Here is a 27337-nt window from a genome sequence, read left to right as displayed (position 1 = left end):
GCCGGCGGGGGCGGCGGGTGGAGCCGAGCGGGAGGGGCGGGGGCGGTGGCGGCGGGGGACGGCGGGGACCGGCGGCGGCTGCGCCGCGGCGGGAGCGGAGCCGGGAGCGGGACCGGGGCTGGGATCGGGGCTGGGACTAGACCCGGGACCGGGATCAGGAGGGGGACCGAGGCTGGAATCGGGACCGGATCCGGGACCAGGGCTCGAACCGGGACCGGGATCGGAACCGAGACCGCGACCGGGGCTGAGGCTGGGGCTGGAACCGGGACGGGGGCTGCGCTGCGCTGCCCGCGGCTCCGCGGCACCGCTCGGGCAGCGTCGGCACCGGCAGCGTGAAGGACCTGGGGGAGCGAAGCGGCCGGTCCTGCCCTCCCATCTCTTGCCTTCCTCCCCTCTGCCCACCCTCCTCCCCCCGCTCCCTCCCCGCCAGCTGCGCCCGGAGCCCGGTGCGGCGATGGGCTGAGGGTGCGGGGCACCGCGGGGCCCCGGCGGCAACAGGATGAGGAGGGGCTCGGAGGGCAGCGGGGAGGGCGAGGGGCTCTCGAGCCTGCGGGCGTTCGCCCACAGCTCCTCGCTGCACGGCATCAGCCACGTCTTCGCCTACGGGGCCGTGTCCCTGCGCCGCGTGCTCTGGGGTGGCTTTTTCCTGGGCTCGCTAGGGCTGCTGCTGCTCGTGTGCGCCGAGCGCGTCGCCTACTTCCTCACCTACCCCCACGTTACCAAGCTGGACGAGGTGGCTGCCCGCAACCTCACCTTCCCGGCCATCACCATCTGCAACCTCAACGAGTTCCGCTTCTCCAAAATCACCCGCAACGACATGTACCACGTGGGCGAGCTGCTGGCGCTGCTCAACGAGCGCTACGAGATCAGCAACCCGCAGCTGGCTGAGCCCCACGTCCTGGCCGCGCTGCGCGACAAGGCCAACTTCAAGAACTTCAAGGCGAAGCCCTTCAGCATGGCCGAGTTCTACAACCGCACGGGCCACGACCTGGCTGACATGCTGCTGCAGTGCTCCTTCCGAGGCACCGGCTGCACTGCCCGCAACTTCACCGTGGTGAGTGCCCAGAGGGTGGGGAGGGGACCCCGGAGGATGCCCTGGGGCTGCCGGGGGATGTGGGGGTCCTGCTGAGCTCAGACACCGGCAGGTGATCCCCCTCTCTCATCTCAGCCCCTGCCCACCCTGCTGGGGACAGCAGCTGCCAGGCAGGGGTGCCCCGGCCCTGGGTGCTGCAGGGGTGCCAGCTGGCTGCCAACAGCGCCCGGGATGGAGCGGGGCTGTGCTGGGGACTCTGTGCTGCCCGGGGGTCCCGATGGCATGCAGGCATTGGGCAGGGGTGGTGGTGGGCACAGGGTGCTCAGGATTATGGGGTGCCCACGGGTGAGCCCCCACCAGCTGTGCCAGCCTCAGGTGCCACTGGGCACCGCCAGCAGCAGCCACTGCCCTGACTGTTGGCACAGAGGCTCCCGTGGGAAGTTCTTCCATGCCTGGCATGGGTGGGGGTCCCCGTGCCAGCCCTGATGTGACCCCCAGGACCCCCCACTGCTGCTCCACACACCCTTCACCTCTACCTCCAGCAGCTTGGTTCCTGCACACCCCAGTGCAGCCCCCAGAATAGGGCAGGGACAGTGGTACAGGCAGGGATGATGACACTTGTGTGACAAGCAGGGACACTGGGAGAGGCAGGTAGGGTGGCACAGACAGGATGGGCAGGGATAGTGGCACAGGCAGGGTGGACAGGGACGGTGGCATGGGCAGGACAGGCAGGGACATTGGCACAGGCGGTGATGGCGGCATGGGCAGCACAGACACTTCCCTCCTGCCACAGCAGCACCAGGCAGCAGCGTGGGCGCTGGGCAGCTCACGTCTGCCGTGCCAGCTCTGCCCAGTCCACATCCCTGCCCCCAGCAATTACTGTCACCTTAATGCTTTTAGAGCACTAATTAATTCATCACACAGCTTAGGGATGAGCTGCCTTTTGACAGGTCTGCCCCCCATGCTGCCTGTGCCCCCCACGCTCCCTCTGTTCCCCCCGTGCCCCTGTGCCCATGGCCAGAGCTGCTCTGCCAGTGTCCCCATAGCGTGGCCAGGCAGTGGTGATGGCCCCTGGGTTTGAGGGCTGGGACATGTGGCAGGAGGGCTGAGGATCCCCAGGGCAGAACTTGGGGTGGGTGGCAGGTGCCTGGTTAAGCAGCAGGGTCCTGGCTCTGCCCCCCAGATTGCCACACTCAGCCAACCTTAGTCCTGGCTCGGGATCCTCTGCCCTGGGCCACGGTGCTGAGCTCTGGCATTGTGTCCCTGCACCTTATCCCAGCCCAGGCCCCAGTGTCCCTGAGGTTCCTGGACATGTGGTGAGGGCCCAAGGGCCATCAGGACGAGCTGTGTCTCCTCTCACGTCCCCCAAGGCCAGATGGATGGGGCAGGATGAGGGTGTGGGGACAGGGGATCTTTGGGGAGCAGGGCTGGGGGTCCCCAGAGTGCAGGGTTGGGGGTCCCTGTGTGACCCTGAGTGTGGGGTGCAGGAAGACTGGCAGTGCTGGGGCTGTGTCCCCATCGCTGTCCCCACCCATGCCCCCCCCAGCATCCCCGTGCCGGGCAGCCGTTGCCATGACACCCGCCCCCCCCTTTCCTCCTTGGGCACCGCATTGCCATGGCAACGGGTCCCCACTTTGGGAGCAGCTGGTTGCCACAGCAACGCCCCCTCCACTCCCCCCCCGTGGGACATAACCCCCGGGTGGGGGCACCCATAGCAGAGAGGGCCATGATGCCATGGGACTGTGTGGCAGGAGTTGGGGGGCCGTGGGACCAGTCTGGGGGCTCAGGGTCACCCCAGGGTCCCTGGCTGTGGCTACTGATCCCTGGGAATTCAAGGTCACCCCAGGGTTCCTGGTTGGGGATGTGGGTCCCTGGGGTGACTGGCCCAGGACAGGCTCTCAGGTCCTGGGGGGCACATGGTGGCCTCTGCTGGTGTGACAAAGGAGTCCTGGACCCCACCACCGTTCTGGCTTGTGCTCTCCCATCTCAAGTGTCCCCACATGTTCCCTGGAACCGTGACGAAACCCAATATCCCTGCAGAGCCGTGGCAGCACAGGCGCGGGCACCGCCAACGTCCCCGCCTTCTCCTGGGGGCACTGGCATCCTACCCCAGGACACTGGGACCCCATCCTGCGTCCTGGAGGGCGTTGGGATTCCATCCTGGGGCACCGGGATTCTGCTCTGGGGGTACTGGGGTCCACTAGCACATGTGAGGCGCTAGAATCCCCATTGCCACGACCCGGGGGTGTCCTTGTGTCCCCACAGTGGCACTGAATGCCCCATCCCCACGGCCACGTGGGGTCCCTGCCGTGGCAGTGGGAGCCCTGTCCCCACATCCCGTGTGTGCCCCGTGTCCCTGCAGATCTTCACACGCCTGGGCAAGTGCTACACGTTCAACCCAGGCGGGCCAGGGCGCGAGGTGCTGACCACGCTGCAGGGCGGCTCCGGCAACGGCCTCGAGCTCATGCTCAACGTGCAGCAGGAGGAGTATCTGCCCGTCTGGGGGGACACAGGTGAGACCCTGCCCCTCCGGGGGCCATGGGGGAGAGCACTGGGCTCCCAGGTGAGCACTTGTCCTTCTGGGGAGACACAGGTGAGCACACGCCCATCTGGGGGGACTTGGGTGAGATCTCCTGCCCTTCACCTGACCCCGCTCCCCTGCTCTGCAGATGAGACCTCGTTTGAGGTGGGGGTGAAGGTGCAGATCCACAGCCAGGACGAGCCGCCCTTCATTGATCAGTTGGGCTTCGGCGTTGCCCCTGGCTTCCAGACCTTCGTCTCCTGCCAGCAGCAGCGGGTATCCGGGCACGGCGCCCGGGGCTGGGCACAGACCCCTGAGGGATCGGGATGGGCCCCTGGAGGGATTGGGATGGACCCTCAGAGGGCTCAGGATGGTGACCCAGAGGGACCAGAATGGAACCCCAAAGGGCTTGGGACGGCCTGGTGTTGCCACAGACATCCCCGTGGGGACATTCCAAGCCACGGGTACCACAGCCATCCCCATGGGGACACCCCGTGCCCAGCCATGCCGTGGGTACCGTGCCGCCGCACGGGCCGGGAGCAGCACACGGTGTGGGGCGGCCCCTGCACAGGCAGCGGCTCCGGCAGCGACCCCCGGCTCTGCGGAACAGCCGCCGGGGGGTTGGCGGCACCCGGCCCCCGCAGCCAGACACCTAAATTTAGGTGCCTCGGGTGGGTGTCACCACGTGTGCCGGCGCATGGGCGGCAGTAGCACGGCGGCAGCAGGAACGTGGCCCTGGCACCCGCGGGTGGGGGTGCTGGCTGTTCACCAGGCACGATCCCTGCCCCCGGCACCGAGGGGAGGGCGGGGGTCCGTGCTGACCCCCCACCTGCCGCGTCCTGCTCCCGCATGCTCCCAGACGCTGCCACCCGCCCGCCTTCGCTGCGGCACCCGGTACCGGCGACAAGTGCTGCAGCACCCCTCCCCGTGCCCCGAAAGGAGGGGGCGCGGTGGGACGGGAGCTCCGGGGCGGCGGGACCCCCAGCGCTGGCCGTGCGGGGTGAGCTCTGCCCGACGGACGGCGCTGCCGTGGGCTGGGCACGACACCGGGGACTTCGGGCTTAGCACGGGGCCCCAGGACGCCGTGTTTTCCTTAGCGGGTGCCCGGCAGCTGGTGTACCTGCCCCCACCGTGGGGGGACTGCAAGGCCACCCCCATCGAGTCCGACTTCTTCACCAACTACAGCCTGACGGCGTGCCGCCTGGACTGCGAGACGCGCTACCTGGCCGAGAACTGCAACTGCCGCATGGTGCACATGCCGGGTGAGCGGGGGGACGGCCGGGGGGCTGCGGGGCTGCCGGGACCAACCCCGCCCCTGCGACCACCGCCTCCCCCGCAGGCAATGCCAACGTCTGCACCCCGGAGCAGTACAAGGAGTGCGCCGACCCCGCGCTCGGTACGTACCCTGTGCCCCCCAATGGCCCCAGACACCCCCAGCCTCTCCCGGGAACCCCTCAGCCTCCCCGTGTCCCCGGCACTGTGAGTGTGGCCCCGGTGTCCCCGTGCCCCCGGCACTCTAAGTGTGGCTCTGGGGTCCCCGTGCCCGGGCTGGGGCGGGGGTCACCGCTGTCCCCAGATGAGCAGGGCGGGGCCCCCTCCCTGTGCCACTGACAGCACGTGTGGCACACCTGTCCCGGGTGGCACCCACCACCAGCCAGCTCTGCCCCCGGAGCATCCTGCGTCCCCCCGTGGGCAGGGGTCCCGGGGGTCCCCGTCCCACCCACGCCCCCCCAGACTTCCTGGTGACGAAGGACAGCGAGTACTGCGCGTGCCGCACGCCCTGCGCCATGGTGCGCTACGGCAAAGAGCTCTCCATGGTGAAGATCCCCAGCAAGGCCTCGGCCAAGTATCTGGCCAAGAAGTTCAACAAGACGGAGCAGTACATTGCGTGAGTGACGCTGCCACCACCGCTGCCACTGCTGCTGCCACTGCGGTGTCACCCAGCACCTCGCCAGCGCACAGCGCGACATGGCCTGGCCCCGCAGCCCCAGCATGAGAGCTGGCATCACACGGCACAGTGTGACAGCGTGACATGGCACAGCATGGCCCCATGACATGAACCAGCAGTGACACAACGGCCCCAGCATTTGTGAACCGGCACGGCCCAGAGTGACAGTGTGACATGGCACACCCACACAGCATCCCCCAGCAGCCCTGAACTGGGACAGCATGACAGTGTGACACAGCACGGCACAGCCACACACGGCATCCCCACCACACACACTGACACAGCCCAGAACGATGGTGTGACGTGGTATGGCACGTGTGACAGCATGGCATGGCACAGCAGGCATGGCACGGCACGGCACGGCACGGCACGGCACGGCACGGCACGGCACTCCCTTGTGTCCCCAGCACCGGGCACCCCTCTGCCCTGTCCCACGGTACCCCAGGGCACAGTCCAGCCCCCCCAGCCCCCTGGCTGGACTCAGCACAGCCTGGCACAGCCCCCCTGCCGCTGACGCTGCCCCCTCGTCCCCTGTGTCCCGTGTCCCCCCAGGGACAATGTGCTGGTCCTGGACATCTTCTTTGAGGCTCTGAACTACGAGATGATCGAGCAGAAGAAGGCGTACGAGGTGGCGGGGCTGCTGGGTGAGGGACGGGGGCCTGGGGGTGCCGGGGGGGACCGGGCTCTGCCTTCACTGACGTCACCTCCCGCACAGGTGACATCGGGGGACAGATGGGGCTCTTCATCGGTGCCAGCCTCCTCACCATCCTGGAGATCTTTGACTACCTGTATGAGGTGAGCCCACCCTGGCCTCCCCCTGCCCAGGGGTCTCAGGGCTGGGGACTCTGACCTGCCCCCCCCAGGTGTTCCGGGACAAACTCCTCAGCCTGTACAAGGAGAAGAAGCGGAGCCCCCGGAGTGATGGCGGCACCCTGGTAACCCCCCCGCGCCCCCCACTCCCAAGCCCCCTGCCCAGGGGTCGCATGTCATCATCCCCCCGCTCACCGCTCTCTCGTCCCTCCGTGCGCCCGTCCAGGAGCACCCGGCGGTCCCGGGCAGCCCCACGGCCCCGCGCCCACCCAGGTACATGTGGGGGGCAAGCAGAGCCCCCCGGGGCTGGCACGGGGGTGTGGGGCTGGCACTCCCTGGGGGGAGATGAGGGTCCGTGGGAGGCTCACCAGGGCCAGCACGGGGGTGCGGGACCATTCCCTGCAGATCTCCCACATTCCCTGCGAAGCCCCCCGCGTTCTCTGCAAACCTCTCATTCCCTGTGGACCCCCCCATTCCCTGCAGACATCCCCCATCCTCATCACCCCCACAGCACCCCGTGCCGGGGTACCCCCTGCCCTGACACCCCTCAGCAGGGCTGGGGTCCCCCAACCCCTCTCTGGGACGCAGCGGGGCAGGAGAGGGCGGCCGGGTGGGGGACATGGGAAGGGCCAGCCTGGCTCCAGGGTGGTGTCCCCTCCCAGAGTGGAGGGCTCCTGGGCCACCCTGGGGGCACAAGGGGCAGAGCTCCCCGGCAGGCAGGGCGCAGGGGGCCGGTGGGGGCAGTGGGGGCTGACCCCCCGACCCCTCTGCAGAGCGCCTGGCCCCCCCTGCCCGGCCCCACGCCCCGTCTCGGCGTCGCCCCGAACCTGCTACCTCGTCACCCGGCTCTAGGGTCCCCCCCGGGCGCCCCCGCAGAGCCCAGCCCGCCCCCCCGCCGGCCGGGGGGCTGGGGGGGACACCCCGGGCTGCGGGGCGGCCTCCAGGCCCCCCCTGCCCCCTGAGGGGGTGTCGGGGGGCTGGGGGTGAGGGGCCCCCCCGGCCCTGCTCCCACGTCCCTGCATGCGCTGCCTGTGCCCCCTCACGCTGGACATGCAACCCCTCCCTACAGCCCCCCCAAATAAAGAAGTGCCCCAGGCCCAGGCTCCGGCTGTTTGGGGGGGGACGGGAGCCCTGGGGTGCCGAGGGCTCCTGGGCGCTCCAGGAAGGAGAAGGGGACACTGGGGGGGGTCACAGGGCTGGGCCAGGGCTCAGGGGCTGGTGGGGGGGGTCTGTCACACGGCAGCGGGGGGTCCCCGACACCCCAGGAAGGAGGAGGCGGCGCTGGGGGGGAAGCTCTTTATGGGATACCGAACACGCATCACCCACGTACAGCAGTGCCCTGGCAGAGGGCACACCCAGGACCCCCCAGCACAGAAGGGGTCGGGGGGAAGTAGGGAGAGGAGAGTGGGGGGGTGTTCCCCCCCGGGGTCCCTGCGCCTGGTCCCGGAGGGTCCTGCCCCTCCACCTGCCCTGTGGCCCCGTGTCCTCGGGCTTCCCATACCCTTGGGAAGTCCCCTGCCCCCAGGTGAGTCCTGTTCCCCTGGGGGGAGTCCAAGCCCTCTCATCCACCCCCCGGGGCTGGGGGCCCGGGGGGTTGCGCCAGCCCCCCGCAGCCGGGGCAGAACCTAATAAATACTGGGGGGGCTGCAGTTCAGGAGGCTGGCGTGGGCTGGCAGCCGGCTGCGGGGGGCTGGGGGCTGCCCTCCCTCGGGGGGGTCTGGGGAATCGGGGGGCCCTAGGGGGGGCAGAAGTCGGTGAAGTAGGGGTGCTGCAGGGCCTCCTCCGCTGAGATCCGCTGCACCGGATTGCACTTGAGCAGGTTCTGGGGGGCACGGGGGGCTGAGGGGGAGAGCACGGACCCTCCCCATCCCACAGCCCCCCCGGGTGGGCAGGGGGCTGTGAGGGGGGAGGGCATCCACTCCCGGGAGCCAGAGCCCCCGTGGGGTGGGCAGGGGTGACAAGTTTGGGGGACACAGCGATGGGACACGAGCAGGGGGAGTGCAGGCTGGGAGACACAGCAGAGCTGGGGGACACAGGCGGGGGGCACACGGGAACGGGGGGCACAGGCAGGGGGACAGAGGAGGGGGCTCACCTGCAGCAGGTCCCGGCCAGTCGCGTTCAGCTTGGGCACCACGTTGACCAGGGAGGTGGTAGCTGGGTACATGGGGTAGGGCTGGGGACACACAGGTGACCCCCAGCTCCCCCAGACCCCCCTACTCCCTCTGACCCCCCGGACCCCCTGCCCTCACCTTGTAGTCCGGCAGCTTGGCCATGGCTGGCCACTGCTCCTCCGTGGGGGTCCCCAGCAGCGTGGGCTCAGTCAAGGGCCACCACGGGGGCACCCAGCACCCGTCCCTCTGCCCCACTGCCCAGCTGAGGGGGGTTCCCATTCCAAGGGATCCCTGTTCTCAGAGCTCCCCATTCCCCATTCTGCAGGGCTCCCATTCCTGGGGGCTCTCCATTCCCAGGGGAGGTCCCCATTCCTGAGGGCTCTCCATTCTAGGATTTCCCCTATCCCCCATTCTGGGGGTCCCCATTCCAGAGGGATCACCTCGCCCACAGGGCTCCCCATTCCCAGGGGAAGTCCTCATTCCTGGGGCTCTCCATTCAAGGGTTCCCCCATTCCCATGGTCCCCATTCCTTTGGGTTCCCCGTTCCCTGAGCTCCCCACTCCCAGGCAGTCCATTCTGGGGCTCCCCATTCCCAAGGATATCGGAAGATCCTCTTCAGCTGGTCGTCCACATCATTGCCTGGGAAGAGGGGCCGTCCCGCGTTGGCCAGTTCTGGGGGGAGAGGGGGTGGTTCCCACAGGCCCCCACGGCCCCCCGCTCCCCCTCCACTCCTCTGAACCCCCAGTGTACCCGCAAAGATGCACCCGGCTGACCACATGTCAATGGACGTGGAGTAGAGCTTGGCACCGAAGAGAACATCAGGGGGCCGGTACCACAGAGTGACCACCTGGGGAGGGACAGGGACACTTGGACAGGGCCAGGGGGAACCCCAGCAGGCTGGGTGAGGGCAGGACCCCGAGCCCCCCGAGCCCCTCGAGCCCCCGCTCACCTCGGCTGAGTAGCAGCGCACAGGGATGCCGAAGGCCCGAGCCAGCCCGAAATCCGCCAGCTTGAGCTCCCCGTTCTGGCGGGGACAGACGGGGTCAGCGTGGGGGGCCCCTCCTGTGTCCCCTGCACCCCATCCCTGCTGCCTTTCCCACCACTGGGAACATGGGAGGGATGGAGCTGTGGCTGGGCAGACACCAGGCGTGGTTCCCCAGGACAGCCAGTCCCCATTTCCAAGCGTGTCCGAGCACAGCCTCCGCTCCCAGGCGTGACTGCCCAGCCAGACGGCCCCTGCTCCAGCAGCCCTCGTCCCCCTGGGAGCCCTCCGCTCCCCCCGTGCCCCCGTACCCTGTTGATGAGCAGGTTCTGCGGTTTCAGGTCCCGGTGCAGGACATTGCGGCTGTGGCAGAACGCGAGGCCCTTCAGCAGCTGGTACATGAAGGACTGTGGGAGAGCACAGGCGGGGTCCGTCAGCCCCCCGGCACCCCCGCAGCGCGGAGCCGGGACCTCGGGGGCTCCCCGGGACTCCCAGACCCACCTTGACAATCTCGGGGTCCAGGTCCCCGTTGCAACTGTCGAAGTATTTCTTCAGGTCCTAGGGGGAAGCGAGGGGGGCCGGGAGCGGTGACTCTCAGAGACCCCCAGGGACCCCCGGGACCCCCGCGCCTCCGGTGCTCACCTGGTCACAAAACTCAAAGACCAGGGTCAGCTTCTTGTCGCTGTGCAGAACGTCGTGGAGCCTGCGGGGGACGGACGGGTTCCTGAGCCCCCCGGTGCCGGCGGGAGCAGCCCCCGCGCCGCGACCCCAGCCCCGCTACCTGACGATGTTCTTGTGCTTGAGCTCCTTGAGCAGGCAGATCTCCCGCAGCGCCGAGCTGGGCACTCCCTGCGGGACACGCCGGGTTGCGGGAGCCGGGGGGTCCCGGGGGCGTCCCGGGGGGGGCCCGGGGGGGCCCGGGGGGTCCCAGCCCCGGCCCCCTCCTCACCTCATCATCGTCGTCCAGCCGCACCCGCTTCAGCGCCACGATCTCGTGGGTCTCCCGGTTCTTGGCCTTGAACACGGTCCCGTAGGTGCCTGCGGGGAGTGGAAGGGGGTCACGGCCGAGCCACCTGTACCTGTACCGTCGCCGCCGCCGGGTCCCACAGCAGCCGGGTCTCTCCGTACGGCTCCGGCACTGCCGCACCTTCGCCGATCTTCTCCAGCTTCTCGTATTTCTGCATCGCGCCGCGATCGGTCCCGGCCCGGCCCGGCCCCGGTACCGGCCCCACCACCGGCCCCCGCCCGCCCCGCCACACCTCCCGGCAGCCCCCGCGCGGCCCCGCCACACCTCCCCGCAGCCCCCGGGCGGCCCCGCCACACTTCCCCGCAGCCCCCGCGCCGCCCCGCCACACCTCCCCGCCACCCCCGCGCGGCCCCGCCCCGCCACACCTCCCGGCAGCCCCCGCGCGGCCCCGCCCCGCCCCCCCTCCCGGCAGCCCCCGCGCGGCCCCGCCCCGCCACACCTCCCTCCATGGCCCCGCCCACCCCGCCCCACCCCCGCCCCGTGGTTCCGGGTTCGATCCCCGGCTCCACCCGCCGAGTCCCCGCCGGACCGTCGGGTCCCCTCGCCCTCCATCCCCGGGACAGCGCCACTGCGCGGGCGCCCTGCCCGGGTCCCTTGCGGGGACGGTGTCGGCACTCGTTGGGTCGGTGCCGGAAGCGGTACGGACCCGCCCGGTGCCGCCCCGCCCCGGCGCGCTCCCGCCGTTCCGCCCCGCGGGGACGCGCAGACCCGCCCGGCGCGGCCGGACTGTCCGGTAAGCAGCGGCACCGGCAGCGGGATCCTGAGCGGAGGCGGTGGGGCTGGCGAGGCGCAGCACGTCTGATCCGGTGTCGGTCCCGGTGCTGGTCCCGGTGCCGGTCTCGGTCCCGATCTCGGTCCCGATGCTGGTGCCTTCCCGGTGCCCCTACCCTCCCGGTGCCTCTCGTCCCCGTCGGTGCTGTCCCCGCTTCCCCGCACGCTGTTCTTACCGAGCCCCCTCCATTCCGTTCTCTCCTCTCCCGCCCAGCCCGCAGCAGCTCCGGTGCTCGTCCCGTCCCGGTCCCGTCCCGGTCCCGTCCCGGTCCCGTCCCACCCCGCCCCATCCTGACAACCCCAGATCCCGGCGCGGCCGCGGCTCTGCTTCTCCCCGCTGCCTCCCCGGGGGACCCCGCCGCGGTGGGGGGGGTCAGGGGGGCTGTGCCGTGTCCCGGGACTCCGGGTCTCGCCTTGGCTCCTTCGGCTGCAGGTGGAGCAATACCCAGCCCCGGGCATCCCCCAGGACCACCCCGGCACCCCCGGGACTCCCGGGGGTCCCCCTGAACCCCTCCCGGACACCCCGGCACCACCGTCCTGCCGGCCGGCAGCGATGCTCGATGAACCTCGGCCCCTCCCCGCGGCCGCTGAAGCTCCGTGCAGGGTGGTCCCAGGTGACCCCAGCCCCTGCTCTCGGGGTGACGGTGGATCCCGGGGACAGGCCGGGGAGCCAGGACCCATCATCGTCCTTCTCTCTTGCAGCGAGGCCGCTCCATGCGCTTCCCCCGCGGCGCCTGAGCCCGGCAGCCCTCGGCAGGTGAGTGTCGCTGGGCTGGGGAGGGGACCGGGTGTGCGTCCCTGTCACAGGTCGGGAGCAGTCCTGCACCCACCCGCTCCCCGCGAGCGGAGGGGTCCGAGGGGTCCACGGGACCGGGAAGGGGACTGGGATCGTACAGCCACCCTCCACCGTCCTGCTCCCCCGGAACGGGGGGTCCGAGGGGCCCGGGGAGTCGCACGGTGCCCCCTGAGAGCCGCCGGGTGCCGGGGCACTGCCCCTTGCGAAACCATCCGGGATTGAGCAACACCGGGCACGGCTCCAGCCGGGGCTCTCCCACGGAGCGTGGGCTGCCACGGCCCCGGAGCGCCCGGGGAGGGGGGCAGCAGGTAGCGGGGGAAACAGGTTTTGAGGGCTGCCTTGCTTGTGGCCGCCCCTCTCCCCAGCTGCAGAGACCCTTTTGTTCTTCGATACGGTGCCAGGATTTGGGATCGGTCAGGATTTGGGATCGCTCCGTTAGTGGAATTATGTTGGCAACTGCCCGTGCTGCGGGAAGGGCTCCGTGCCTGCCCCGTCCCCCCTCGGAGGGGGGCTCCAGTTGGGAACCTGCTGTCGAGCTCTTCGGGGTCGCTGCACCACTTCAAGCGCTCGCCAATTTGATCGTTCTAACGATCCGCTGGCACCGGTGCCTGCGCCTCCCCGCCGGCAGCGCTTCCGCCGCCGCTCCCGGGGGCTCGGCTCGGGCTGTACCTGCTTTGTCACCTGTCCTGGGCGGGCAGCGGCGCTGCACCGGATGAGGCTGCCGGAAGGGTCCAAAGGACGGCCTGGGGCTCCTGCGCCCTGGGCAGGGCTGAGAGCGACCCAGGTGCCGCCCTGCCCGAGGGTGCCATCCCAGCCGGAGGAAGGGAGGGGACCGTGGGAGCCGTGTCCCCCGTGCTGTCCCCGTTTCAGCCCCCGCAGTCACAGCCTGTCATTAGCCGGGACGTGGTGGCCGCAGGGGCCGGGCTGGCTGCCCGAGGACGCCGCACTGGGGCATTCCAGGGGCGCCAGGCCAAGGGAGTGAGCACAGTCCTCGCCCGAGGTGGGACCCTGCGCTTACGGAGGGGGTCATGTCCCCTGTGTCCCCAAAGACGCCTGGGGCGGGAGTGGGGTCGCCACGGGAGCCACGGCGAAGGACTTGGCAGAGCTTCACTGTTTGGATCCGAGGCTGCTCCACGGAACAAAGCCTCGCGCTGCCGCCGCTGCTCCCGCGGTTGTTTTCCTCCTGAGCCGGTATAAAACTCCTGGCAGCGCTCGGCAGCTCCGGGCTGCCCGCGGTTCTCCTCCAGACACGCTCTGGACACGCTCCGGACCGGCCTCGCCCCGCCGTGCCGGGGGTCCCACGGCCGTCCCGCCGGGCAGGACCCCGTCCTGGGGCGGTGGGAGCGGCAGGAGCTGCTGGAGCCTTGGGCTCGCCGGGTCTCCGGGTGATGGGGTGAGTGGGGCCGAGCCTGTGCCGGGACCGGGGGGGACACAGCGGGGGTGACACCTCCCCGGAGGGCTCCGACAGCCGTGCCTGGTGGGCGTCATCCAGCCCTGCCACAGGCGACACTGTGGCTGTCCCTGCGGCCAAACCACCCCTCTCAACGATATCCCATCCTGCGGGGACCAAGCTGTCGAGGCAGATGCGTGTCCCCACAGGACTGTGGGGGGCAGCTGTGCCTGTCCCCTCCTGGGCCTGCGATGGGGACAATGGCGGGGACCGCCGGCAGTGGCAGGGGGCTCTTGCAGGTCTGGTGCTGCATGGCGGGGTCCTGGCCTCTCTGAGGTGACAGTGAGGAGGTGAGGGGTGCCCTGGCACATCGGTGACAGTGCAAGGACAGTGGTAGTGGCACCGTGTGGGTGCAGAGCTATGATTCATCTCCAGATCCGCTGGTTTTGAGGTCGTGGGCAGGGGGGTGTGGGCGGGGGGGGTAGGTGAATATTTTTGGTGTTGGTTTCTGAAGTTTCAGTGAGTGCAGCTCTGCTGGGTGGGAGCCAGTGGTGTCTGGCCCAGCTCCGTCCTGTGGTGTCCCACGGTGATGAGGGGGTGCAGGAACCCAACTGCTTCTGCTGGGTGGGATCTGGGGGCACACAGGGTGCCAGTAAAACCCGGGGGTTTCCCAGAGCAGCCAGGTGAGATGGGGTGGGGAACAAGGGGCTGCAAGGAGCTGGGGTCTTTCCATCTCTGGGGGTGGGCAGAGTGCTGGGGCACCCACTGGGCCTCCTCCATTTCAGGGTGCAGGGAACTGGGGGGTCTCCTGACTTCCCTTTTCCATGGCCATGTCTGCCCGTGTGATGGGCACAGCCTGAGCTGTGCTGGCTCCGGCCGTTCCTCCTGCCTGGCACACACCGTGCTGGGGGGTGCTGCCAGCAGGGAGGCCACAGCAGACACGGAGTGTTCCTTGTCACCACGGGGGCAGCTGGTGTCACCACCAAGGCTGGGGAATGTGCTTTGGGGGTCACCATCAGCCTTGATGGCAGTGTGGGCACAAGCATGGGTGGCGCATGCGTGTGCACTGAGCCCATGTCGGGGATCTGCCGGGTGACACGGTGGTGACAGGAGACGTAGTGGCAGGAGTCATGGCGCTGCTGCTCGTGGGGGCACTGGCATGGGAGAGTGGGCAGGAGGACAGGAGCTGCCCCGGGGGGCCCCTGCTCCCAGTCTTGTATCTTCTCCTGAGGTTCTGGGTCTGTGCCATGGCCGTGGCTGTCCTGGTGGATGTGTGAAGCGGCTTCCCAGGACGGGGGTGTCTCAGTGTGGACATGGCTGTCCTGGTGTGGACAGGCTGCCCAGGATGTGATTGTCCCAGTACAGATGTGGTTGTCCTGGTGTGGCTGTCCCAGTGTGGACAGGCTGTCCAAGATGTGATTGTCCTGGTGTGGACGTGTATCCCGGTGTGAATGTGCTGCCTGCAATGCGGGTGCCAGCATCATTGTCCCACTTCCCACCGCACTCAGCCCGCTGCCCCAGAGCTGGCAGTGCAGGTGGTGCCGGAGGTGGGGTCCAGGAGCTTGTGGGCCCTCTAGGGCAGCCCTAAGGCAGTGTGGGGCCAGGGCCGAGCCCTCTAATCGCCTCAGCAGCTCAGGCAGGCCAGGGCCGGTCCCAGGAATGTGACTCCGGCGGCGCGGGAGTGGCCGTGGCAGCGGTGCAGAGCGCCCATGGCAGCGACAGGTCATTCCCAGCGTGGCCAGCGCTGGCAGCCGCCCGGGATCGCGGTCCTGCCCCGCTTATCGGGGCGGCCCGGCCTCGCACAAGGGCCCATTGTGCTGTGGGGCCGTGTGCGGGGCGCGGCTGGTGGCGGTGCCAGCACTGACACCGCCACGGTCCCGTCACCACCGTGGCCACGGCCGTGTGTCCTGGCCCCTCTGCTCAGGAGGAGGGCAAGGTGGTGGCACTGCAGCCATGCGGTGACCTGAGGTGTCTACTCTGGACCTGTTCCCCCATCCCAGGGTGCCAGAGCGTCCTGGAAGTGGGGTTGGCCACAGGGCACCGATCAAGGCTTGTTCTGGCCCCTTTCCACAGGGCTGGCGCGAGCCCTGAGCCGTTCCCAGCCACTGCTCGTCCGTGACTCAGCGACTGCCGTGGAAAGCAGAAGTGTCCCCCTGTGCCCCCCCAGCTCATCCTTTCCAGCGGGGTCATGCCCCTGGCTCCCGGGCACCGCACGGCCCCAGTGTCACCGTCCTGCCAGGTCCCTGCCTTGGCACCTGGGGGCCAGGACGCCCTTTTTGGGTATTTTGGTGAGAGCACAACGTTCCCGAGAACAATCCCAGTGTGTTCCCAAACTAATCCTGAGCTGCCCATGAGATTAAGCCCAAAAAGCTGCTTAGCGCCTAGAGCAGCGACACCGTCCCGCGCCGGCACCCCGGCACCCAGCGAGGTGGTGGCCCGGCACCACGTCCCCCCCGTGGGAGGGTCCCATCCTGAATTTGGGGGGGGGTTGAATGCTGGCGGCGGCTTGGCGGGCGCCCCAGGAGAGCGGCGTGGCAGGGCGGATAATCTGCTTGCTGGAATGTGGATGTGCTGGCTCCGGCCCCGGACTGGAGTAGGGATTAGGGAGAAGCCAGAGCAGGGTAGCACCGAATTTTGGGAAAAGGTGGGATCCAGGCTGCGTGAGGCTCGAGGAGCCACAGTCTTGGCATTCGCTGAGGCCAGAACTCCTCGAGCCTCACCACGGCCGCAGTGCTGGTGCCCCAGCTGTGACGGTGACGAGGACAGTGATGCCACCCATGTGAGATGCAGTCATCCGTCACCACCCTCCTCAGTCCCCCCCGTCACGTGGGGCCACCTCCCGTGGCAATAAACCCGGCACGCTGGTGCCAGAGGGGTCAGCGCAGGGCCCGGGGAGCTGCCAAGGAGCAAATGTGGGTGGAAGCTGGGTTGGGCTGGGGAAACTGGGGGGGGGCTTGGGGGGTTTTGGGAGGGTCGGGTACTGCTGTGCCCCCCGAGTCTGGCACTCTGCCCGCACCCCGCAGGGTTGGGTGCTTGCCCGGGGTCCCGCTGCCCCAACTCCGCTCCCCTCGCGGCGTTTGTCTTGGCCGCAGCTCTCCCATTCCAACCAGTGGCCAAGACAAACCAGCCCGGAGCCAGCCCGACCCGAGGAGGGGCAGCCCCGGCCCCTGCCTGCGGCACGGCTCTGGGGGGACCCCCTGATCCCCCTCTGTGCCCCCAGGTTATGCTGCCCCGACAGCATCCCCTGAGCCCCCGCGAGAAGGAAAAGGGCTAAGCCGGCTGTGCCGGGGGCCGTGCCGGCACCATGACCCACTCCCAGGTGTCTTCCGAGCTTCACCACATCGTCTCCTCGGCCTTCCAGAGCGTAAGTGCCACCGCGGGGGCGGGCCTTGTATCTGGGGGGATGAGAGGCTGCACCCCCGATGGTGCCCGGGGGGTGACGGGTGTCACGGCACAGTCCCTGCTGCCGTGGGGCACCTGGGGGATGCCCGACTGCTGAGCTGTGCCCGTAGCACCAACGCCCTCGCTCAGGTGTGGGGCAGGTTGTGGGGTGCTGGCAGTGCTGTGTGGCACCTGCCCCACTGCTCAGCCATGGGGCAGGACTGCCCCACAGCAGCTCCCCGGGGCACGCCAGGCCAGCTGTGCCAGGGTGGCGGGTGCCCTTGGGGCCGGCACGGTGCCAGCGCCGCTGGTGGCGTGGCCGTGGTGGTGGCCGCGGTGCCAGCACTGCCCTGGCGACGGGTCCCGGGCCAAGTTAATGATTGACCCCCGTGTCACGCCGCGGCTCCCGGTGCTGTTGGCAAGTGCCTGTCGTGCGCACGTGACCGGGGATGGGACTGGCCCCATCCTAATGGAGTTCCTCCGGGGCTCCCAGGTAAGCTGCGGCCTAAGGGTCTCCTGAGGGCTCTCTCTGTGGTGCCAGCTCGGGGCACTGTGGCCACCTGTGCCACAGTGATGCCAGGTGCCGGACAAAGGAGTGTGCTGGGTGCTTCTGGGGTGCAGGATGGAGCCTGGCAGGTTTGGGGCCATGGGGCCTTGGCCAAAGGGGCCTGGGGGGTCTGGGGTCACGGGGATGGTGGAAGGGATGTGGCAGGAGTGGGGGATGCAGGTGCAGGACATGACCTGATGCCACCACTGCCATCGCGTGGCAGCCTCGGTGTGCCAGAGTGGTGGGTGTGATGGGGTGGCCTGGGTCAGCACCTGGGTCACCCCCTGCATCACCCTCCGGGTTACCCCCCTGGGGGGTCCTGTGGTCACTGTGCAGGAGGGACACCTGTGCCCAAACCTGATACCTGGGCTGGGGTTCATGTGGGGTAGCCTTAGCTACACAAGTGTTGCTTGTGTACCAACACGGCAAGTGTTGGTGGGGTGTCCTCTCGGGGTGGTGGGAGCTCCCCCACCGCTGCCCGGGGGTGTCCCTGCAGGCAGATCCTGGTACCTGGGGTACCCCTGTACCCCCGGGTCCCCCAGGACCTGCCGCCTGCCGGGGTCACTGGGTGGGGGCCGTGGCAGGGGGGCTCGGCTGTGCAGCCCCCGCAGGGGCTGAAGGGTGCAACGTTGGCAGGGGATTTACCGGGGCACCGGAGCGCGGCCGGGGGGTCGCTGCACTCCAGGGGCAATCTGAGCTCGGTGGGGCGAGCCGGTTGTTCGGGTGGGGGGGGGGAGGGGCTGCGGCGTCCCGAGGGGCCGGAGCTGGCGGGGGGATCGGCATATCGCGAGTGGGGCCGGCACATCCCGGGGGGATCGGCACATCCCGGGGGGAGTCGGTGCATGCCGGGGGGATCGGGACATCCCCAGTGGGGCCGGCACATCCCGGGGGGATCGAGACATCCCCAGTGGGGGCGGCACATCCCGGGGGGGCTAGGCACAGCCGGGGGGGAGTCGGTGCATGCCGGGGGGATCGGGACATCCCCAGTGGGGCCGGCACATCCCGGGGGGATCGAGACATCCCCAGTGGGGCCGGCACATCCCGGGGGGAGTCGGTGCATGCCGGGGGGGGGGGGGTGGGGGGGGCCGGTCGCTCCGGGGCCGCCGCCGGTGCCGCGGTGCCGCCGGTGCCCTCTGCGTTCGCCGTCACCTTGAGACGGGCGCGAGGCGGCTCCGTCAATATTTGGCGAGGCCGGGACGGAGCCGCCGCCCCCCCGGTTCCCTCCCCGGCCCCCCCCTCGCTCTCTCCCCCCGGCCCCGTCCGCGGCCGGTCCCGCCGCTCCGATAAAGCGCGGCGGGGGCGGCGGGGGGAGCGGCCCCGCCATGCCTCAGGAAGGACCGGCCGGGGACGCGCCCCCGCAGCCCCCGCAGCCCCTCCCGCGCTCCCCCAGCGAGCCCCCTGCCACCGCCAGCCCTGCATCCTTCGTGTCCACCCCAGCTCCGCATCCCCCCTGTCCCCGCAGCCCCCTGCAGCCCCCAGTCCCGCATTCCCCCCACAACCCCCCGCACCCCACACGCCTCCACACCCCTCTACGCCCCCAGCCCTGCATCCCCTCCCGCCCCCAGCCCCGCCCCGCAGCCCCTCCCCCCCGAGCCCCCCCTAGCCCCCCGGCACCCACGGCTGCAGCAGCAGCAGCGCTGGGCGGGGGGCACGGAGCCGGGGGCTCTGCGGGTGCAGGGGCTGGGGAGCGGGTGCGGGGACAGCCCTGGGGGTGGGCGGAGGACACGGCACCAGGACCCGGCACTGGCCGTGCTGAGGTTCACAGGGACACAGCGCTGGTGGCGCTGGGTCCCAGCTGGCAGGAGAGCAGGACAGCGGGATACCCAGGGGCACAGCCCGGGCCGGGAGCTGTGGCACTTGGGGCGGGGGTGACACTGAGCACAGCGCTGAGGCCGGGGATGCTGGGGCTACGTGGGGTGCGAGTGATGCAGTGGGTACCCAGCCCTTGGGTGTCTGTCCGGGGCACCCATCCCGCGGGGCTGCGTGACCGGGACGTGCTGGGCTCGGTGGCGTGTGCCCGCTCATCCCTGCTGCCGGCCCGCAGCCCGAGCAGGAGGCGCTGGGCGCCGGCTCACCTGCCTTCGGGGAGGAGGAGGAGGAGAAGGACCTGAACAAGGCCCTGGGCGTGGAGCGCTTCGAGGAGATCCTGAACGACGCTCACCCCCGCAACGCTGAGGAGGCCGGGCGCAGCTACGGCGAGGAGGACTTCGAGTGTGAGCGGGGCCAAGGGCGGGCACGGAGCAGGGAAGGGGCAGGGAGCGGACAGGGGGCAAGCAGGGAGCGGGGAACTGGCAGGAAATGGGCGGGGAACGCAGAACCAACTCCCAGTCCCCCCAGACCACCGCCAGTCGTCCCTCCACATCCACCACCCGCTCTCCACGCACCTGCCCCCCGACGCCCGCCGCAAGAAGGGGATCCCGAAAAAGGGCAAAAAGAAGGCCCGCCGTGCCTCGGTCCCCGGAGAGACCCCCACCATCGAGGAGGCTGAAGAGGATGAGGATGACGCGTGCGACACGGAGACGGAGCGGTCGGCTGAGGAGCTGCGGCAGCCCGGGCCGGCCGAGGCAGTGCAGGTGAGGGCAGGGCTGGGCTGGGGGCAGCGCTGTGCTCCGCGGCTCAGCACATCTGGCCACAGCTGGGGCACAGAGCAGCTGAGGCCGGTGCTGCCCATGGCCTGGGAGATGTGGCTCTCCAGCAGCCGGCTCACCCGCTGCCCCCCCCCAGTTCTTCTTGCAGGAGGACGAGGTCACCGAGCGCCGGGCAGAGGAGCCAGCAGCCCCCGCGGCACCGCCCGGCTCCCCCCCTGAGCCCCGAGCGGGCATGACCTTGAAGGAAGCCCAGGCCAGCAGGTGAGCTAGAGTTGATGCTGGGGCTCTTGGGGAGTGGGCAGCATCCTCTGACCATCCCATGGCAGGATTGGGGTGCAGAGGGGGACTCAGCACTGAGGTGGGCTCCTGCCTTGCAGCCCTGATGCAGAGCAGGGGTCTCCGGTGGAGGGAGCAGCCGCTGAGGCTGGGTCCCCGGGTCGCCCTGCGCCAAAGTCACAGCCGGGGCACCGGAGCTACAACCTGCATGAGCGGCGGTGCATCGGCAGCATGACAGCTGCCGAGCAGGACCGCTACCAGAAGATGCCGACAGACGAGTCGGAGGCACAGACACTGGCCTCGGCTGACCTGGACTACATGAAGAGTGAGTGGGCTGTGCACCTCGGGCTGTGCTGGTGGCCAGTCTGTGTCGGGCAAGTGGGCTGGGACAGTGGGTCAGGCAGTGCCTGTGGAGTGGGGCTGGGGATGGTGGGGCTGGCATTGCTGGGGATGGTGGGTACTAGGTTGCCTTGTGGCTGCAGCCAAGCTGGGCTGGGTGCAGGCACTGACTCTGCTCCCAGTGCTGGGCACAACCGCAGGGGACCCGTCCCTGGTGCTGGGGCTGGGCCAAGTCCCCGTGGAATGTGGCCGGGAGCTGAGCCTGGGGCAGCTGGAGCAGTGACGGCAGTAGCAGTGGTGGTGGCTCCCCTGGGCACTCACCAACCCCAGGGATTCACCGTTCAGGGCTCTCAGGGTGGCAGCTGATGCTTTTGCTGTGGAGCTCCCAGGGGAGCGCAGCCAGAGCAGAGCCCAGGTGCCAGTGAGGATGGCTGGGCCTTGGCACATAGCGAGCAGGTGACCCCAGTGCCAGGAGCCACCTCAATGCCTGCTTGCCATTGCTGGTGGTGACCAAGTGAGCCCCCCAAAGGTGCCGCGCTTGCCCCCAGCACTGGGATGATCGCTCTGCCCTGAGCTATCCCAGGCAGGATCCATCCCACAGCTCCATGGCCACCCATGCCAGGGCTCACAGAATGTCCCCTGTGCTGGGGTTTGAGATGCAGGGCCCCACAGATTGGCCACCCCCATTGCTGACCCCCCTCAGGTCACCGCTTTGAGGATGTGCCGGGCGTGCGCCGGCACCTGGTGCGGAAGAGCGCCAAGGCACAGATGGTCCACGTCAGCAAGGGCCACAAGGAGCCCAGCACGCGGCAGCGCAAGCAGGACCGGCAGCCCCACGAGGTGCGGGGTCCTGGGGCAGGGGATGGGCAGGGATGGGGGGCTCTGGGGTCCTGGCACTGACCTGGAGGTGCTGCAGGTGTTTGTGGAGCTAAACGAGCTGGTGGTGGACAAGAACCAGGAGCTGCAGTGGAAGGAGACGGCGCGCTGGATCAAGTTTGAGGAGGATGTGGAGGAGGAGACGGACCGCTGGGGCAAACCACACGTGGCCTCCCTCTCCTTCCGCAGCCTCCTGGAGCTCCGCAAGACCCTGGCCCACGGTAGGGAGGCGGAGACCACCCTGTGGGGCCCACGGTGAGGTGGGGTCCTGTCCCTCCTGGCCTCAGCACCCCCTCCGTTGTCCAGGGGCCGTGCTCCTGGACCTGGACCAAAAGACGCTGCCGGGGGTGGCTCACCAGGTGGTGGAGCAGATGGTCATCACGGACCAGATCCGGGCCGAGGACCGTGCCAACGTGCTGCGGGCGCTGCTGCTCAAGCACAGGTGGGCATGGGGGGCACAAAGTCCCTTTTCCCCAGGCTCTGCTCCCTGAGCTGTGGGGCTGATGCTGTTCCTGGGATCCTGGCAACGGCTGTGCCATTGGGCCACCACGGACAGCCCTGGCCCTGTCCCGCAGCCACCCGAGTGACGAGAAGGAGTTCTCCTTCCCACGGAACATCTCAGCGGGCAGCCTGGGCTCCCTGCTCGTGCACCACCACAGCACCAATCACGTGGCTGAGGGCAGCGAGCCAGCCGTCACCGAGCCCCTCATAGCTGGCCACGCCGGCGAGCACGACACGCGTGTTGACGTGGAGCGGGAGGTGGGTGCCACGGCCCCCCCATGCCCACACCCTGGGGAAGGGCCCTGACCCCAGTCCCCTGCTCTGTCCCCGCAGAGGGAGGTCCTCACACCCACGCCCCCAGCTGGCATCACTCGCTCCAAGTCAAAGCACGAGCTGAAGCTGCTGGAGAAGATCCCAGATAACGCTGAGGCCACGGTGGTGCTCGTGGGTATGGAGGGGTGGGCAGGCCAGGGGTGTGGGGACCGCTTACCGGGCACCCTGGTGACCCCTGTGCCCCTCATGCCCCCCAGGCTGTGTGGAGTTCCTGGACCAGCCCACCATGGCCTTTGTGCGGCTGCAGGAGGCCGTGGAGCTGGACGCGGTGCTGGAGGTGCCTGTGCCTGTGCGATTCCTCTTCGTGCTGCTGGGCCCCAGCAGCACCCACATGGACTATCATGAGATTGGGCGCTCCATTTCCACCCTCATGTCCGACAAGGTCCGTGCCCCAGGGCAGCGGGGCCCTGCCGGGGCGGGGGGCTCAGGCTGTGCCAGGCTGGGGGGTTTGGGGCTGTACCAGGATGGGGGTTCAGGGCCCTGCTGGGACAGGGACTTGAGGCTGTGCTGGGCGGGGAGCTCAGGGTTGTGCCAGGGCTGGGGTTCAGGATCATGCTGGGACTATGATCTTGAGACACCACTGGTTGGGGGTTTGGGGCTGGGATGGGGCTGAGCTCAGGACTCGGATGGGATGGGCTGGAGGGCTCAGATTACGCCAATGCCGGGGTCTCAGAGAAATGCCAGGATGAGGGCTTGGAGTTCTGTCGGGGCTGGGGAGCTTGGGGCCATGCCAGGATGCCAGTTGGGTCTCATGGCCATACCGGGGTGGGGGGCCAGGGCGATCCTGAGGCCACGGGCTTGGGGCTGATACCGAGCTCTCAGGACGCCCCAGAGCTGCGGTGTGGGCACTGACCCTTGCTGTTTCCCCTCAGCAATTCCACGAGGCTGCGTACCTGGCTGACGACCGTCACGACCTTCTGAATGCCATCAATGAGTTCCTGGACTGCAGCGTGGTGCTGCCGCCGTCTGAGGTGCAGGGTGAGGAGCTGCTGCGCAGCGTCGCCCACTTCCAGCGCGAGATGCTGAAGAAAAGGATGGAGCAGGAGCGGAGGCTGCTGCTGGAGCCCAAGTCCCCTGAGGAGAAAGGTGCCAGGGGCAGGGCTGGGGCCAGGGCAGGGGTTGGGGGGGATGTCCCAGCTGTTGGGGTCTCACTGTCTGTCTGTCCGTGCATCCACTCACCCCCAGCACTGCTGAAGCTGAAGGTGGTGGAGGACGAGGCTGAGGAGGACGACGACCCCCTGAGGCGCACGGGCCGCCCCTTTGGGGGGCTGGTCCGGGACGTGCGGCGGAGGTACCCCCAGTACCTGAGCGACTTCCGAGATGCGCTGGACCCCCAGTGCATTGCTGCCGTCATCTTCATCTACTTTGCTGCACTGTCGCCTGCCATCACCTTCGGGGGGCTGCTGGGTGAGTGGGGGGCTGCAGGCGGCGCTGGGCACTGCCCGGTGTGTGCTGTGGGGCACGGCCGTGACGCCAAGGCCCAAGGGCCCATCCTGATGGTGTGCCTGAGCCTGTCCTGCTGCAGGGGAGAAGACACAGGACCTGATCGGGGTGTCGGAGCTGATCATCTCCACGTCGCTGCAGGGTGTCCTCTTCTGCCTGCTGGGTGCTCAGCCCCTGCTCGTCATCGGCTTCTCGGGGCCCCTGCTCGTCTTTGAGGAAGCCTTCTTCACGGTGAGGTGCTGGGGTCTGCCCTGGGGGCTGGGGGGGACACCCCACTGCCCAGGGCACACATCCCCACAGCCCTTCTGCCAGGGCTCTGCCCCACTGCCCAGGGCTGTGTCCAGCCCTGCCCCGTCCTGACACCCGTCTGTCCATCCGTCCGTCTGCACGGCTGGCCAGTTCTGCACATCCAATGAGCTGGAGTACCTGGTGGGGCGCGTCTGGATCGGATTTTGGCTCATCCTCATCGTGCTGGTCATGGTGGCTTTTGAGGGCAGCTTCCTGGTGCGTTTTGTCTCTCGCTTCACCCAGGAGATCTTTGCCTTTCTCATCTCCCTCATCTTCATCTATGAGACCTTTTCCAAGCTGGCCAAGGTGAGCCATGGGGACGAGCTGGGGGGGCTGCGGCAGGGCCAGGCAGGACGGGGCTGAACATCCCATCCTCCTGCTCCAGATCTTCCAAGAGCACCCCCTGCACGGCTGCCTGAGCGCCAACAGCTCGGCCGAGGCCTGGGGCAACGGCAGCGTGCCCGTAGCCAACAGCACAGCGCTGGCCACCAGCCCAACTGTCCGCGGTGCCACCAAGGTCACAGGGCAGCCCAACACAGCGCTGCTCTCGCTTGTGCTCATGGCCGGCACCTTCTTCATCGCCTTCTTCCTGCGCAAGTTCAAGAACAGCCGCTTCTTCCCCGGACGGGTGCGTGGGGACGGCCGTGGGGCTGGCATGAGCCTGGGGGCCACGGGGCTGGGATGAGCCCAGGGGCCTGGGGTGGGCCTGGAGGGCTGTGGCCAGGCTGGCACTGGTGTTCCCCCAGATCCGGAGGCTCATCGGGGACTTTGGGGTGCCCATCGCCATCCTGGTGATGGTGCTGGTGGACTACAGCATCCAGGACACCTACACGCAGGTGAGCAGCCACCCATCCACTGCCTGGGCAGGATGCCTAACCCCACACACTCCTCGGGATCCCTGTGCCCCATCCCGCTGTCCTGGCTGCGGGTCAGCAGCTCCATCTGTCCCCAGCATGGCTGCACCTGCTCAGTCACCTCTGGCTCCCAGCATCTGACCTTCCCTCTCCCTCTGTCTGGCTTCTGTGGGTCCCGGTGCCTCCATGACCCCCTTCACTCTATGGGCCACAGCCAATGCCCTCTCAGTGTTTGTCTCCCCCACTCCCTGCAGAAGCTGAGTGTGCCCAGTGGGTTCTCAGTGACAGCCCCAGACAAGCGGGGTTGGGTGATCAACCCCCTGGGTGTGCAGAGTGCCTTCCCTGTGTGGATGATGGTGGCCAGCGGCCTCCCCGCCATCCTCGTTTTCATCCTCATCTTCATGGAGACCCAGATCACCACGTGAGTCCAGTGGGGCCGGGCAGGGGGCATTGCTGGGGCAAGGGGGAGCCTGCGCCGTGCCAACCATCTGCCCTCACGCCCAGGCTGATCATCAGCAAGAAGGAGCGGATGCTGCAGAAGGGCTCTGGGTTCCATCTCGACCTCCTGCTCATCGTGGCCATGGGCGGCTTCTTCGCGCTCTTTGGGTTGCCCTGGCTCGCCGCAGCCACCGTGCGCTCGGTCACCCACGCTAACGCCCTCACCGTCATGAGCAAGGCCGTGGCACCTGGGGACAAGCCCAAGATCCAGGAGGTGAAGGAGCAGCGGGTCACCGGGCTGCTGGTGGCTGTGCTTGTCGGTAGGTCTGGCCCTCGGGAGCTGGGGGAACTGCGGTGCAGTGGGGAGGGGGCAGCACGGGGAGGGGGGCCGGGGAGCCATGGGGGGCTGTGGTGGGGAAGGGCCAGCGTGGGGCATGGAGCTGGGGCACCCTGAGCCCTGGCCAAATTGGTGTGGCCATCCTGCCCCCAGTTGACACAGGGATGTGGGACCCTCCCCATGTGAGGGGGAAGTGGGGCTGGGGGGGCTGTGCTGAGCCCCCTCCCCAGGCTGACACTGCTCTGGCCCAGGGCTGTCCATCGTCATTGGGGACCTGCTGCGGCAGATCCCCCTGGCCGTGCTCTTCGGCATCTTCCTCTACATGGGTGTCACCTCCCTCAATGGCATCCAGTTCTACGAGCGCCTGCAGCTGCTGCTGATGCCCCCCAAGCACCACCCTGATGTCACCTACGTCAAAAAGGTGGGGAGGGGGCCTGGGGAGGATCCTTGGGGCAGGACCCAGGCTGGGACAGCAGCCAGGCTGGGGTGCCCTGGCGTGGGAGCGCTGCCGTGTCTGCAGGACAGGCTCTGGCAGAGCCTGGTTTTGGGGGGTGGTGGAGGACACAGTCGGGTCTGTGGGGCAGCCAGACCCCGGCGGGGCTGGGGGCCGTGCCTGGGGCTGCGGGTACCCCTGGCCAAGCTGTGCCCGCGGTGGGAGGGGGACACAGGGCCCGGGACTGACACCTCTCCGTGCCCAGGTGCGCACGCTGCGCATGCACCTGTTCACCGGGCTGCAGCTGGCCTGCCTGGCCGTGCTCTGGGCCGTCATGTCCACTGTGGCCTCCCTCGCCTTCCCCTTCATCCTCATCCTCACGGTGCCGCTCCGCATGTGCCTGCTCAGCCGCATCTTCACCGACCGGGAAATGAAGTGTGTAAGTGGCGGCGTGGCTCGGCCCCGGGGGGAGGCGGGGGGGCCTGGGCTCCTGGGCACGGCGGGGCCGGGGGGCCCTCGCTGCCCTTCAGCCCCGTGTCCTGCAGCTGGACGCAGCCGAGGCCGAGCCCATCCTGGACGAGCGGGAAGGCGTGGACGAGTACAACGAGATGCCGATGCCGGTGTGACGGCGGCTCACGGCTGGCGGCGGGCACGGCCGGAGCCCCGTGCGGCGGCGGCCCGGCGCTGCCCAGGCCCCGCAGGGCGCCTGCCGGAGAGGCCGGTGCCAGGCCCAGCCCCTCGGACCCCTGCTGCCCCGGCTCCCGCCCCACGCTCGGGCCTGAGCCCCGCCGGGGTTTATGGATCAGGCAATTCAAAGGCAATAAACAGCTTTATTCCGAGCACGGGGCTCAGGGCGGAGGGACCCCCCCTGCCAAGGGAGGGCTGGCCCGAGCAGGCCCTGAGGGGCGACCGGGCTGGGGGCCGGGGCCCCCCCGCTGCCTTCGACTAATAAAGAGACCGGACTTTGCACACTTTTCACCAGTTTTATTGGAAAGTTTCCCCCTTCCCTAACACCCCCCTCCTCCAGGCCCAGGAATCAGCCCCGTGAGCACACCCACTCCCAGCCCTGCGTGTAATCCACGGCAGCCCCCCGTGCCCCATGGCAGCACCGTGCCGGGGGCACAGGGAGAGCCTCCGATGCCCAGGGAAGCCCGGGCCAGGCCAGCCCCTGCAGCAACAGACTGGGCTTAAGTGGCAGAGCCGGGGCAGGGGGGCCATGAGGGACCTTCCCCAGTAACTCCCCCACCCCGGCACCCCTCAAGTCACACCCCGGCCCCCCATAATGGCAATAAATAATCTCAAATCTCACACTCC

General features: G+C 69.0%; 3 protein-coding genes across 7 annotated transcripts; 2 read left to right on the top strand and 1 right to left on the bottom strand.

The window, feature by feature from the left end:
• Positions 1-100: 100 nt before the first annotated feature.
• On the top strand, positions 101-7274 carry ASIC3 (acid sensing ion channel subunit 3). 2 transcript variants are annotated; one of them, XM_088054167.1, is made up of 11 exons: positions 101-1054; positions 3396-3546; positions 3703-3830; positions 4666-4816; positions 4894-4950; positions 5289-5442; positions 6055-6146; positions 6218-6297; positions 6366-6437; positions 6539-6585; positions 7086-7206. In XM_088054167.1, exons 1-11 carry the CDS (start codon positions 500-502, stop codon positions 7162-7164), a joined length of 1566 nt encoding a protein of 521 aa, XP_087910293.1. In that variant the 5' UTR covers positions 101-499; the 3' UTR covers positions 7165-7206. The 2 variants fall into 2 exon arrangements, with proteins under 2 accessions (XP_087910293.1, XP_005532170.2); XM_005532113.2 differs by lacking the exon at positions 6539-6585 and having other exon boundaries at positions 7086-7274.
• A 320-nt stretch (positions 7275-7594) lies between these two features.
• CDK5 (cyclin dependent kinase 5) lies at positions 7595-10663 on the bottom strand. The gene is made up of 12 exons (XM_005532096.3): positions 10553-10663; positions 10355-10443; positions 10187-10254; positions 10048-10108; positions 9907-9963; positions 9717-9812; positions 9373-9447; positions 9174-9270; positions 9026-9095; positions 8562-8622; positions 8405-8485; positions 7595-8134 (listed from the first exon to the last, which is right to left on the bottom strand). Exons 1-12 carry the CDS (start codon positions 10587-10589, stop codon positions 8048-8050), a joined length of 879 nt encoding a protein of 292 aa, XP_005532153.1. The 5' UTR covers positions 10590-10663; the 3' UTR covers positions 7595-8047.
• A 423-nt stretch (positions 10664-11086) lies between these two features.
• On the top strand, positions 11087-26948 carry SLC4A2 (solute carrier family 4 member 2). 4 transcript variants are annotated; one of them, XM_005532095.3, is made up of 24 exons: positions 11087-11165; positions 11906-11960; positions 16610-16753; positions 19362-19530; positions 19655-19890; positions 20042-20166; positions 20283-20506; positions 21224-21360; positions 21437-21617; positions 21703-21838; positions 21972-22155; positions 22231-22345; positions 22428-22612; positions 23103-23316; positions 23416-23637; positions 23756-23904; positions 24073-24267; positions 24347-24589; positions 24708-24797; positions 25070-25236; positions 25320-25573; positions 25842-26011; positions 26289-26462; positions 26569-26948. In XM_005532095.3, exons 3-24 carry the CDS (start codon positions 16694-16696, stop codon positions 26647-26649), a joined length of 3711 nt encoding a protein of 1236 aa, XP_005532152.1. In that variant the 5' UTR covers positions 11087-11165; positions 11906-11960; positions 16610-16693; the 3' UTR covers positions 26650-26948. The 4 variants fall into 4 exon arrangements, with proteins under 4 accessions (XP_005532152.1, XP_087910248.1, XP_087910244.1 ...); XM_088054122.1 differs by lacking the exon at positions 11087-11165 and adding an exon at positions 11281-11298; XM_088054118.1 differs by lacking the exon at positions 11087-11165 and having other exon boundaries at positions 11419-11960.
• Positions 26949-27337: the final 389 nt, after the last annotated feature.

Source organism: Pseudopodoces humilis, chromosome 1 (genome assembly GCF_049639895.1).
Source record: "Pseudopodoces humilis isolate 2021_Gansu_Grassland_sample_001 chromosome 1, ASM4963989v1, whole genome shotgun sequence".
NCBI lineage: Eukaryota > Metazoa > Chordata > Aves > Passeriformes > Paridae > Pseudopodoces > Pseudopodoces humilis.
Note: the sequence above shows the minus strand (reverse complement) of the source record. Positions and strands in the feature narration are given on the sequence as shown.